The 12,891-nt window shown below is 36.7% G+C and overlaps 1 protein-coding gene across 7 annotated transcripts in view; it reads right to left on the bottom strand.

The window, feature by feature from the left end:
* The window catches only part of FAM13B (family with sequence similarity 13 member B), a 51,877-nt gene that overhangs the window by 21,963 nt on the left and 17,023 nt on the right, over positions 1 to 12,891 (bottom strand). For all 7 annotated transcript variants that reach the window (XM_082324164.1, XM_082324169.1, XM_082324163.1 and 4 more), the window contains 5 exons: positions 12,551 to 12,728; positions 11,765 to 11,909; positions 9,022 to 9,179; positions 2,219 to 2,260; positions 1,038 to 1,193 (listed from right to left, as the gene is read on the bottom strand). In XM_082324164.1, coding sequence (XP_082180290.1) covers positions 1,038 to 1,193; positions 2,219 to 2,260; positions 9,022 to 9,179; positions 11,765 to 11,909; positions 12,551 to 12,728 — 679 coding nt within the window. The remainder of the gene's footprint in view (positions 1 to 1,037; positions 1,194 to 2,218; positions 2,261 to 9,021; positions 9,180 to 11,764; positions 11,910 to 12,550; positions 12,729 to 12,891) is intronic.

Genomic DNA, 12,891 nt, shown 5'->3' with positions numbered 1-12,891 from the left:
ATAGTCACTGTGCCAGAAAAGTATATTAGTTTCAAACCTGCAGTGATGGTGCTTTTAGCCTCTGCTTCTGTGAAGTCAGCCAGCCTTTAAAGCACTTACGTTGTAACTGAAGGAATTCAGCTACAGCAGATCTTTCAGGTGATTACCCACTTACTTATACATTACTTCAATGACATTAGATCTCTAACACTAAAACTCAGTTTTAATTTATCATTACCAGCAATGATTATTCCTTTTATGATCAGCTGCTAACTTTAGTCTGACCTCTTGTCACAGATAAGACTTCCAAAACCAGTAAAGACTGAACAATTTAGAAAAAAGCATTCGAGTCTCTACATACTTCACGTATTTCAGGCTCTGAGCCACAAAGGAGTTTAGGTATTGAAGTCTTACTTAACATGCATTTTTGGAGTTTGGGTGTTAATCGTGACCATTTGTTTTTAATAAAGCATCAAAACATACCAACTTCTCAATGCTGCCATGGCAGTCACTACACACATAACCTAGCAAGATTTGTAACAAAAATAAAAGCTGATCAAATGAGGCTGAAACTCTATGCAAATAAACTCACAGTGCTCATTCTACCCATTTTTAGCTGTTTTGTTGACACTGGCAGCCAGAGCAGTAAAACAGCTATGTTGACGTGGAAAGCTAGGGTAAAGATACTGAAACAGCAGCTACAATAGCTTTCATATGGTAAAATTCTGTCGTAAGTAACATCAGTGAGATAAGAACGAAAGCACTGGGGTAAATTTAAATTCTTGTGCTACTCGCACAGAATTCAGCAGTGAAGCAGTTATACTTCACAACATTTTTAGCTATAAGATCAATTTAAAATATTTGCTTCAAGGGCTGTTGATTACTGGCAACTGATGGAAGCTGAGTTGGTTTAACACATGAGACACTGAAGTTAACAGCAAGTCATAACTTCTGTTTTGGGTTGAGGTGGAGGACTGGGGTAGTTTGTTTTGGAGGAGTTCAGATATACAATCCTATGGAATTCATTACAGATACAAAAAAAAAAAAAAAAATCTTACTGGTTGTTAGATCCTTCCTCATCCCCGCTGGGATTTTTTGCTTCATTGTTACAGCCCAGTCTGTGTTGCTGTATATGTTTAAGATCATTATCTAAGCTGCTCTGCAGGTCGAAAAGGTGCTGTTCCACAGCTGCTCTAATTGTTCTTTCTAAAATGCTAAAAAGAAAAAAGACAAAAAATTCGTATTAAGAATTCTCCTTTTGCGTTGATCAACTACGCAGAAAGGCAGAGATAAACTTTACACACAATGGGAATCTTTGATGACGAGTACTTCAGGGCAAAAAGAGAGTAACTCTTCCAAAAAGGCAGTGGAAATTACTGCACCTACTATCTTTTATTTCATAAGATTTATATAAAATATTATGAAGTCTATTAACAGTATTTTAAGAGTAATCAACACATCACAATGACTAACTTTTTTTTCATAACTATACACAAAAACTTATAAAAGCCTAATATATTAATGTGACAGTAAAACCCTGTGTCTGTAACAGCCCAGAGTCAATCCTGGAGCAGGTACCCCTTCAGCACCACTGGCTGTAACCCCTCCTGAACGGGGCTGTAATCTTAAAAGCAAGAGCCAACAAATAGCAGACACAATGAGCAAGTACCTGATGAAGGACACGGGATATACCTAAAGATACATCAAGAAGAGAACAGCATTCTTTAAAAACAGACTACTCTGTTGAGTGCTTCTTAGCCAGCTCATCCAAAATACACAGTCAGGACTACAAAAAAATCTCCCATAAGACTGTTAAACTATTTCACCCCATTTTTAACTCTGGAATTGTACGTTTATTTTTCCTCCACATTTGTACACACAATTCCACTGAACTGTACTCAATATTAACAACTAGAAGTGGTGCTACAAATACAACGCGAATACTATCATCATTTTAAAGTCGAACACCTATGATGTATTTAAGTACAAAACCAAAATGTTTTGGAATCTAGGTTCTAGCATACTGTGCTCTCATGCTTCTGCAGCCACCAGCACTGACACACATTAGGTTTTTTCTGCATTAGTGTTAAATGCCGTAAGTTAAATACTTCACACTAGAATATCTTCATTCATAACTGTAATCATCAAACCTACTGCATTTCTTTTTCTTGAAAGAAGACATATCTCACATGCACGTTCTAGTAACAGCATAATTCAAACATATTTTAATTATACTTACTCTGCAGAGGCTGGCAAGATACTTATGGGAGAGATATGAGCACTGCAATAAAGAAGAAATAAGTTAATGCAATGCAAAAATTTATCATACTAAATAGAAGTCCTGAAGTCAACAGAAAGCAACTTAGAAAATACTTAAAGACTGCACGCAATGCGGCTAATAAAAGTAGAATAACTATTTAAAGAAAAAAACTGATTTGCAGCCCCTTTATTATTTAGACGAAGACATCTTAAAGAATGCTGTCACGAGACAGAAAGTTGTAGAAGTAGCAATGAAGATTTCCATCTCTCAAGAGCCAATACTCAGTATATTATGCAGCTATAAGCTCTCAGATGTATGGTCCTTCCCATGGGAAATACTAATCACTTAGTCTCCAAATATTTCCTGACATCTTGCTTAAGAATGCAGATTTTAACCTTGCTGCCTAAAGCAAATTCCACATCACTCTGCTTTCCTCCACAGCTGCAATTCATAGAGATCCTTCCCTGCCTGTCAGACTGTTGCATAATTTTATTCTGCAACGTTCAACAGATCTGCAGCACTCTCCCCGGACAGCTACACTTCAAGTGCAAGGCAGGTGCCTTCCAGAGGTTTTGGGACACGAGCTAGCCATTTGGAAGTCTCCTAGCACAAGCCACTTCAGCCTAGAATATTAAACTCCCAGTGGGGGTGGAAATCAGTGTAACTACCACAAGTGAGTTCAAGTAAGTTAACTCATGTGTATGTGGTCCCTCTACAATTTTCCATTCATATGATCAAAATTCTTTCATTATAAACAGAATACTTAAATTTTAGACAAAGTGGCGGTTAAAATACTAAGAATGAAATAAAAGAAGAAAACTCTACTGCAAATGGCAATGACTTGCAACTTACATATCTTATTCAGAAAAAAAATACTAACTTTATGTCAACTAGGAGGTGGGGAAGGAGGTAAACAAATGCTTTTTCTTCCTATTATATATAACTAAGCTCAAAAAGCTGAAAAACAGAATTTTAGTCTACTCTTTACCATGCAACAACACTGTTGGCAGCCAAAGTTGATTTTAAATATTATTTTCATGAATGCGTAAAGCAAACTCAAATACGAGGGAGCTTGCCACTCTGCTGGAGAACAGGTACTACCTTTGCAAGATAGTTTTGACTGACGTTAGCCTTGCTTGCGCTAAAAAATGTAGACAGTCTCTCTGCTTACCCAAGAATAGTTTTAATACAGCAAGGAATACCTTGGTTAGACCTTATAGAGTTTATTAGCAGTTCCACCACCGGAGAGGTAAGATAGAAGCAGAAGTCTGAAGCAGACTTTCTATTTTTTTCTTCCTCTAAGTAGATGAAACACAAGCAATAAAGGACTTTCAATTAAACATTAGCTGATAAGGAAAGTAGTTAAAGTATTTATTTAAAAATAATTATGCCCTTTTGCCTTAGACAACTTGTACTGGGCCAATAGCAGAATGCACTGTATTTAAACACCACCATGTAACAACTGAACAAGCAGGTGTTCACAGAGGTTTTTAATTTCTTTTCTGTTTCTTTTTTTTAAATGGAAACTTGACTTTGGATCAAGCGCATTTGTTTGCCTGGGTGAAAAAACAAAGCAGATCTATTCCAAATGCTTTGACAGAACAGGCAGCTCTAAACTACTGTTTCAAAATAGACATTGCCACATAGCTTTGGAAAACTAAAACACCTGATGTAGAAGCCAGATCTTGTAGCTGCTAATTTCAATGCTGCTGGATCAAACAACTGAGGGTGAACACACTGGCATTTTGGTTTTTTCTTTTAAACAAAGAAATGGCAAGAAAAAGTTTACAACTTAAGATATTTACATTTCATTGATATTTCTGTGCGCAGAAGTTCAGCATAGCCCTACTACTTGTACAAAGTAAGTTTTCTGACAAACACATTTTGTTTTGTCAGTACTTGAAAATAAAAAATGAAGACATGAAGCTGTGAATAAGTTTAGCTTCATGAACAAGGTAAGAGAGGAGGAGCATGAGCAAGAATCAGTGAAAAAAACAGTAACATTTCAAAACAAAAAAATGTAGTTTTAAGTATCCCATCTCAGTATTTTCAGTAAGTTCTACAAAAGCTGCCTTATAAAAGGTATGCTTATGTTCTAAAAGGACTAATACATAATTGTATACATTGGTATCAATTTACTATTAAAACACAGTCACTCCTAGGACAAACTGGGGGGGGGGGGGGGGGGGGGGGTGTGACGGACCATGACACACAACCAGAACACAGAACACTGCAACACTTTGTTGTAAAAGAGAGCAAAAAAACTCAGTCAAGGGCACAAGTACAAATACTATTTATAGGAAACCGCGATGGCCTGGAATCCTTTTATTCTACCACTTGAGAGAATGAGGAACTGTGTCAAGAGTAGGGAGAATCAAACTCATCGCCAAAGAATCCAAAAGATTCCAGACATGGTTCACAACAAAATTTTCCATCTTACTGCCTAACCTTCAGCCCCGGCGTAGGATCGTTCACCAGTGCTTTTATTAAACACCTTTAGATGCATTAGAGGTACTCAGCAAAAGATGTGCATAAATCAGCAGTATTGCAAAGCCTGAAGAATCCTCTTACTACGTAAAGAATATCTTACGTCTCCAACTAATCACTTTAGCAATTAAGCACTTCTTGAAAGAAATGTGTCAATCGCTCTTAGCTGAAAATATATTACAACTTCCAAACTGATGTACCACAGTTCAAGAATACTTTTCAAGAGCTGTAATTTATACTGCTACACAGAGCCTTAACGCAGCATGACACAGCAAGACACAGAAAGGTAAACATCTTTGTTTCATAATGCTAATCCACTCCCGAGCATCCCTTTTGCACCGTCTCCCTACCTATAAAGGGTCCTGGTAAAAACATACCTAGAGACAGAAAAATACATTAACTAGAGATAAAACATTTCCAAGTTTTTCTTGGTAATTTACTGACTGTATACAAATTCTTATTTCTTATTAAAAAGAAGAATCAGTTGTGACGTTATTTCATTTCACATCTCCAAAATACATTTTATCTCACATAATTTTAAAGTTAAAGTCTTATTTGCAATCATATCAAAGCAACATTTTCCTTTCATATATTTACCTGTGCAGCAGAACTTTACAGGCCATTCTGATTATTTTTGCTATCCCAAATGAGCACTTCATGTAAAAATGCTTCATTTGAAAAACAGCAAAGCGTGATGTTGGCTGCTGGTTGTGCATACTGCTTGCTGGGATTCGGTGGCTGCTTGTCAGACAGCACTTCTGGAGTGCTGCACTAAACCCTGCAGTCTAAATAGAAATAGACTGCAACATGAGGTCACTCCTGACAATAAGCTGCCCAATCAACACTTGAAAGCTTTCCTAACATGTTGTTCAGAGATTTTCTAGGATGGAAGCAGGGACAAGGATTTGGATATTAAAGAGAGCACTAAACTAAAACAATAATGTATTTTCTAGCAATTCACACAGATGTATTGGTTAGCCTTACTATACATGCATTTTGTCTCACTTTGGTGCTGTTAATATTATAGCCTCTCTCTCACTGATCAGAGCTAATTGAAACAAGAAAGGGTTAACAAAAATATCACACAAGCAGCGAGGAGCTCGCCCTTGTCATTGCATTTAATATAGACAAAGCAAACTGCTTGCAGAACTTACTACTTTTCATATCTCATATTTTTTACACATGTAATTTTGAAAAGCTCAAAGAACATATCGAGAGTTTTTATATTAGGCTTTTGACTGACAATATTTGAGATGAACTGCAAAAAGTAAAGCAAATACTGCTTGGCAAAGCGCAGTGATGAAAAATTTGGAATAATGACAGGGAAGGATTCTAAAGCGATTACTTCAACAGCATGTCTTAAAAGTCAGCTGCAATGCTGAGTCAGTGATTATCTTCTCCGAAAGTCAGGACAGCAAAACCAAAAGAGCCATGGTGAAAAGGCTTCTGATAATGGAGAACGCGATATTTCCTTTACATACACAATGTCAACTCGTGTGCAACAAATGCTCCCTGATTGGGTTAAAGGGCTTAAAGATCACTCATCAGGTTTATTTTAAATACCATTTTTAAGCAGTCACTAAATCAAACTGCATTAATGATTACCCACATTCTCACCAGAACTCTCTCTAACTCAAAGTCAAATTAACACCATGTAGTACGTGAAGGTCATGTGTTTCAGAAAGAACAAACAGAGCAAGTAAAGAAAAAAGGTAGTGAGCAAAATTAAGCAAGTTATAGGACAAATAACTAGAAGGAAGGTCATATACCCCATCGCATGAATCAAGATAACCCATCTTTAACATACGGAACATGCAACCTCAGCATTCTTTTCCTTCTCTCCACAAAGAGACCAATATATACAGATATTTGGTTCCCAAAATCTGACAATAGCAAAGAGGGAACAAAACTCCAGGTTAAGGAACTGCAAGAATCATGTTTAAGATCCACTTCTCCTCCCCTCTCATTTATAAGCTGCTGCAGGCCCTATATCAAGACAAACATCCCAATAAACCTGCATTAACATTTGGGAGTTTTAATTTTTTTTTTTTTTTTTATATCAAGAAACTAAAACCAAAAAAGGCCATTAAATGCATACTATGAAGACCTTTAAGTTTGGAAAAACAGTTACAGAATTTATAGTGCTTAAAAGTTTAATAAAGTATACTTTCTCATTCTCTGTAATTTTTTTTTTTTTTAAATGTTTCCTGCAGTTGTTCTGGTTTTACAGTCAAAATTCTCTTTCTTCTTCTTCTACAGGATTCCTCCTTACCCTTCCCCACAAATTATGTAAAATGTCAACCATAATTAATGCCTATTAATTTTTAATTAACTCTAAACACAGTGCAAAAATGTTTTTCTCTTCAGGCTATCAAATTTAAACTCTCAAACACGTTGAGTTTGTCACTACTGCTGCGCTTACACATTCCACAAGCAACTAAATACCTGTGAATAGTTAAATTGCTTTAAAACTTTAATTGGAAGAAGGAGCACTTTTGTAGAAGTTCCAATTGCAGCAACTTTTTTTTTTTTAATTTAACTCAAAATTAAACAGCTCTATTGCTGACAAGGATAATTAACTATTAAAATATAGTTTAAATTACAAAACATAATTATATTTTTCTCATTTTATATTTTACAAATTCTTGCAATGACGTAGAAGGAAGCGTGCAGCTGAACACATTTCAAACCTGAAATCCACATTCTTGAGACTACTCAGTCTTAGGCAGTAAACTTACTTGTGATTTTCCCTGCATTTCTTCTGCTTTTAGTCACACTTTTATTATAGATTCTTCCTCATGCCTCCCTACAAGTTCTTACATGCAACACCCATACCTAACACACGCGGTAGAGCTATGTAAACTATAATACAAGTAAAGCAGCCTTAAAAATTAAAACTTGTGTACTACAAGCAAGTAAAACATAAACCTGTGTATTACAAGCAAGTGCAAATAAGCTCTCAAATGGAAATACCATTTTAAGTTAATGCATCTCCTTCATGAGGACTGGTCTTAATTAAAAGCTGACTTACATGCCAATATTCCTGCCTGTATTACACTTCGCAACTTCCGAACTTGCTCACAGCTCTCTACCAGTAGAGCCTATCCAAACAGATCCCTCTACAGAGTCTGGCTCTTAGGCAGGTAACACAGGTCCCTCCAGATTCAGCAGCCATTATACCTGTCTGGACAATGCGAGACCTTGGCTTTCTATGCATTCTTCTAATAACTTTTTCTTTTAAAAAGCAGTTAACAAATTAAACTTCAACTTGTGCATAGGTGCCATAACCTACATTGATAAAATAAAGAAACATCAGCCTCTGAGATAAATTTAGTTGGCAGAATTTAAATTAACTGAAGAAGGATCTTCAGGTGTTTTACAAATATATTAGCAAGTCAACTTTCACAAAACAGAGTATCCAGAGCCTTCATCTTAACTCAAATTAAGGAGACTTTCTGGACCCTCAAATCAAGGTTTTTTTGAAAGCAACCCATTCTACAAAGCCTCACATATAACCTTACATAATGCCATCTTTGAAACACTCAAAATTTCCTCCTCATTGCTCCTGTGAAAGGCCTTTCTAGAAATGTAAATTCCAACTTAAAAATCATTAATGGTCAATGTTATCCCACTTGCTCTCCACTATCCTTTCGGTCATATATAGTTCCTCTTCATCCCCAGTGTTTTCTCTCTAGCATATATTCAGGAAGTAATCACATCTGCAGAGTCTTCATTACAATTGTTTATGAAATATATTCCACTGTACTCTAGTAAAAGAAGAAAGTACTTTCCTCATTTAACACTTGACCAAACTGGACATAAAAAACACCTGGAGAAACAAATTTTCATAGGTTTAGAAATTAATTAGGATCACGTAAGGACACAACTCTGCTCACTAGCACATGACAAGAAATAGTCCTAGGATTTCCCACGGAAAGAGAGTGGTGGAAAGATAGCACAGAATGGGTTTGTATCTACCAATATTCAGATTCTTTTCATATGCTACAAAATTTACTGTTTAAATACCACTTTACAGTTTCACTAAAATATGCCCTTTTTCCCTTTCTCTGCATAAATCACCATAGTTAATCCAATATGAGTTCTACAGGGATTCCTCTTCTGAATTTGGGAACAGTTATTTTATCCCATATTTTACTACTACAAGAACTGCACCTACTTCTAAAGCTTCAGTTTGTAGACACCACCACTTATCTCAAAAGCCTGACAGCTTCTCTCTCTCAGAACAGACTACACTCCAAACTTTAAATCCAAACTCCAAGGTGGAAAAAAGTCACCTTGTTGATGCTGCAACGCTCCTGGAATCCGAGAGACTCCCTGTCATATCTAGATGCACCACAGCTGGCCTTTCAACAGGTTTCTCTGTGCCATCTTCTGGAAGTTCTTCAGACTGCTCAAGCTTTACATCTTCCTCCTCTTCCAAGAGATCATTTATCTAATAAAAAGATTTATTTGCAGTTAATGGCTTGAAAAGTTCTTTTAAGAGGTCCAAGGAATTAAAAGAGCACGAGAGGTATAAAAACAATACACTTGTAACTTTTCAATTTTAGAAAAACAGGCACATTATACTTGCTTTTATGTAAAACCATACATTCCACACCATGAAAAACCTACATAACCCTTTTGAAACACTGGGCAAAAACTGAAAAGAGAAGCACCTTTGATGCAGTAAGTGAACACAAGCAGAATCGAGGAACAACAAAATCCTAGCCACACTGAAGTCACAAGGCACAGAACCTTTCGTCCTCTACATATAAACCAGGGACATATAATTCTCCTCTATTCCATAGGTAGCCTTATTCATATACGAGAAGCATTTTCAAACCCTTCTATGGAAGACAATGTAGAAGTCTAAGGATCCAAACTTTTAACATACTGAATGAATACTTATAATGGCAAATGTAAGAGCAAGAGCATTAAGAAGTTTATGAAGCCTCTTGTCTATTTTTGTTTGTTTCCAAACACAGAAGATGTTTTTACTGAAGCAGTAAAATATAGCCAATTTAAAAACTAAAACAATATAGCCAACTGACAATTCAGTACAGCCACCTTCATTCTTCAAAAAGCAACTATGTCTAAAAGATAAAAAGGTAAACACAACGAAGTTGTGATTCGTGAAACCACTCTGTGATTGATTACTGATGTCCCAAACTTGGAAACCCAAGAATTAAAAGTATCAGCAGTAGCCTCAAGAAAACATGCTTTATAATAGCTGCCACACGAGTATAGAACAAAACCACTGAATTAAGAAAAATTGAAACTTTATAAATTTAAGACTACACGGAAGGCAGAGAGGAGGTATGTATTTAAGAGGGGTGTCATAAGTTATATGGCACTACATTCAGGGCAAGAAACGTATTTACCCCGACTTTCCTCTGCAATTGCAGGAGGATGGAACCAAGGGCAAGCCCACCCGCAGGCAGGCAGCGGCCAGCGGGCTGCGCCCGGGGGAGAGCGGCCCTTCTGCACCCCCAGCGCCCGCCCCGCGGGGAGCAGGACCCAGCCCAGTGCACTGTTGACATCTGGTGGAGACACCACGAAATTAAAGGGACACCCCACCGGGCCTCAAACTTAGGGAAAAAACAAAAATAAAACCACACAGTGTTACACTTGAGAAACCCTTTTCCTAAAACATATAATGACCCACAGACAAGTCAGTAATTTTAAAGCATGAGAGCACAGACCATCTAACTATACTTTAAAGAGCAGTCATCCCAACCTCAGGTGACAGCCCTCGGCCTCTGGCTGCAGACGTTACAGCCCAGCTTTATTTAGCAGCTTCCTGCATGCTGTGTCAGTTCTCGGTGCTAGACATATTCCCGCAAAGAGCTGAAGAGACAGCAAACACTGCAAAGCTGCAGCACCTCGCTAGAAGAGCTAGCGGAGCAGAAGCTGCTCAATCCAGAACTTGCTGCCCACGCTTGGCAGACCAGACCAATGGGTGAGGTGTCTACTGCAGTGAAGAGGAAGCAACCAGCTGCCCTAGTATTTGCCTTACCTGTCTTGCTAGAGGAGGGGTTCATGGGATAGTTAGGCTTTAAAAATTCAGTATTTCTTGTTACCTTCCTTAGTAACTGCTGGTTATTTACCCTTTTTCTTCTTTAAAGAAAATACATCATTTCTTAAGCCAACTGAATATGAGAAAATTCAGTTTGTAGCCTTCCATATTTCTGAGGCAGGGTTTGAGCCAAGATTTTATTAACAATCCATGAACCTGGCTTTGTAGATACAAAAAGTACTTCTTCCGTGCATTATCACTTACATATCACAACTTGTTAGAATTAAAAATATTTGCCAACAGAAGGAGGTTGTATCACAAGACCACATTTTCATTTCCCTAGCAACTCTCCATCTCTATTTACCCCAGCATGACACGGTATTTTACTTCACAAAGTTAAATTTGTTGTGAGGAAAGGCAGAAGAGTGATAATGGATACCAATCCTGGCAGTTGAATACTAGAACCCGGAGTATTTCTATTCTACTCAAGTTTGTTTCTCTAATTTCAACCCCACTAATGTCAAGATGGTATTTTGAAGTCTTAGAATCAGAAATACCATTCAAAAATTTTGGCATAGGGAAACACCACTGATAACATCATCAAGTAGAGTGCGAGACCCTGCATGTTTCTGTAAGACACACCTAGCAGTATTATTGACCAAGACCAACAACAGTGTGGTTCTGCACTCACTTAAAAAACAGTTCTCCATTCCTAAAAAGGTAATTAAAAAGCTATACTGTTTATACAGCATAACAACGTCTATGTCAGGCAGGATATCATTGTTGATTTAGTTCCTATGTATTTTTCTACACAGCATAGCTGTACTTGCTACAAAGCAACAATTTCATAAGCATACCTATGTTAAGAAAATGCATTTAAGGAAATAGCAGGTTTTGTCAGTTTGCAAGAAACTACTGAAAGGCGTACTAAAGAAAACTATATTTCAACATATCTTTCATAAACATAAATGCGTATAACAGATACTTATGCGATAACATACTGCCATTTAAAATATTCTTACCTGCTCAGTTATTGAGCTTAAATCATTAGTAGATGAAAAGTCTTCCTCTTCGTTTTCAAAGAATTCATAGTAGTTCTCCAGAAGTCCCGCCATTATTCTGCTAACTATTTCTTGTTCTTTCAGATCCTCCACATCTGTGTAAATGCTAAAGATTTCAACACTGTTTTAGTTCAAAAATCTAAATCCAACTGCTTCCCCAAAGAACTCCTGTGAATGACTTCTGTGACTAAGGGCTACATGTCACACCATTAACCCTAATCCATTCTGAACACACAGAACTTTAAGTGTGCCTTCACATTACTGCATTATAAAGTTTTACACTAGTTTATATTTAAAAGTGATGAAGTAACAACTATTTAATTAATTAACTTTTCGTGAGGAACATTTAAAAGTATTTTAAAGTTAATATTTTGAAGTCAAGTCCTGTTGAGAGGAAAGCCCAGTATACGTTTGTACTTTCACAGCTTTCTCCCAGAACTGCTTTCTTGCTACAAATAGTAATCTTACACACTATCTCTGAAAAATTCAAACCTCAGTATAATTACAGTAATGCAACAATCAAATCAGTGGTTTCTAATGCCATAGCTCAAAGACAAGCTGTTGTTTAAATCCAAGCAAAAACTGTAATACAAAACTGGGGTGAGAGAGTGTGATGGAAAGAAAGATATTGCCCAAAACATAGTGTACTTGCTACTGTTACTCATGGACTACAAAAGTCTTTAGACTACAGATGTACACTGTCAAATTCACATAAAAACACTACATGAACTTTTATAACTAACTTACTGAAAAACATCCGGGCCGAAGACTGCAGCTAAAGAACTTGCCGACCAAATTTCTTCATGATGCGATGCTACATTAGCTAAAAATTTACACAGAAACTTTAACAAACTGTAATTAACAGGTGGAAGCTGCTGCAAGAGGAACCTCAACTTTCTTCCAAATTCATCTTCATTATTATAATCTGAAAAATGTAATAAAAATATTTTAATCAGAGAAATAAAACATCTGCTTTTTCACATTTGATATTGATCAACTTTTTGACTCTGATAACAATTACTTACTTCTGAAGTACAACTAATTTGGTCAGGCCATAGCCTAAAATGTCAGAATTTGACTTGCATTTG

This window comes from Platalea leucorodia (genome assembly GCF_965183815.1).
Source record: "Platalea leucorodia genome assembly, chromosome: 11".
Lineage (NCBI taxonomy): Eukaryota > Metazoa > Chordata > Aves > Pelecaniformes > Threskiornithidae > Platalea > Platalea leucorodia.
The sequence above is the reverse complement of the archived record's forward strand: the minus strand, read 5'-3'. Positions and strand labels throughout refer to the sequence as shown.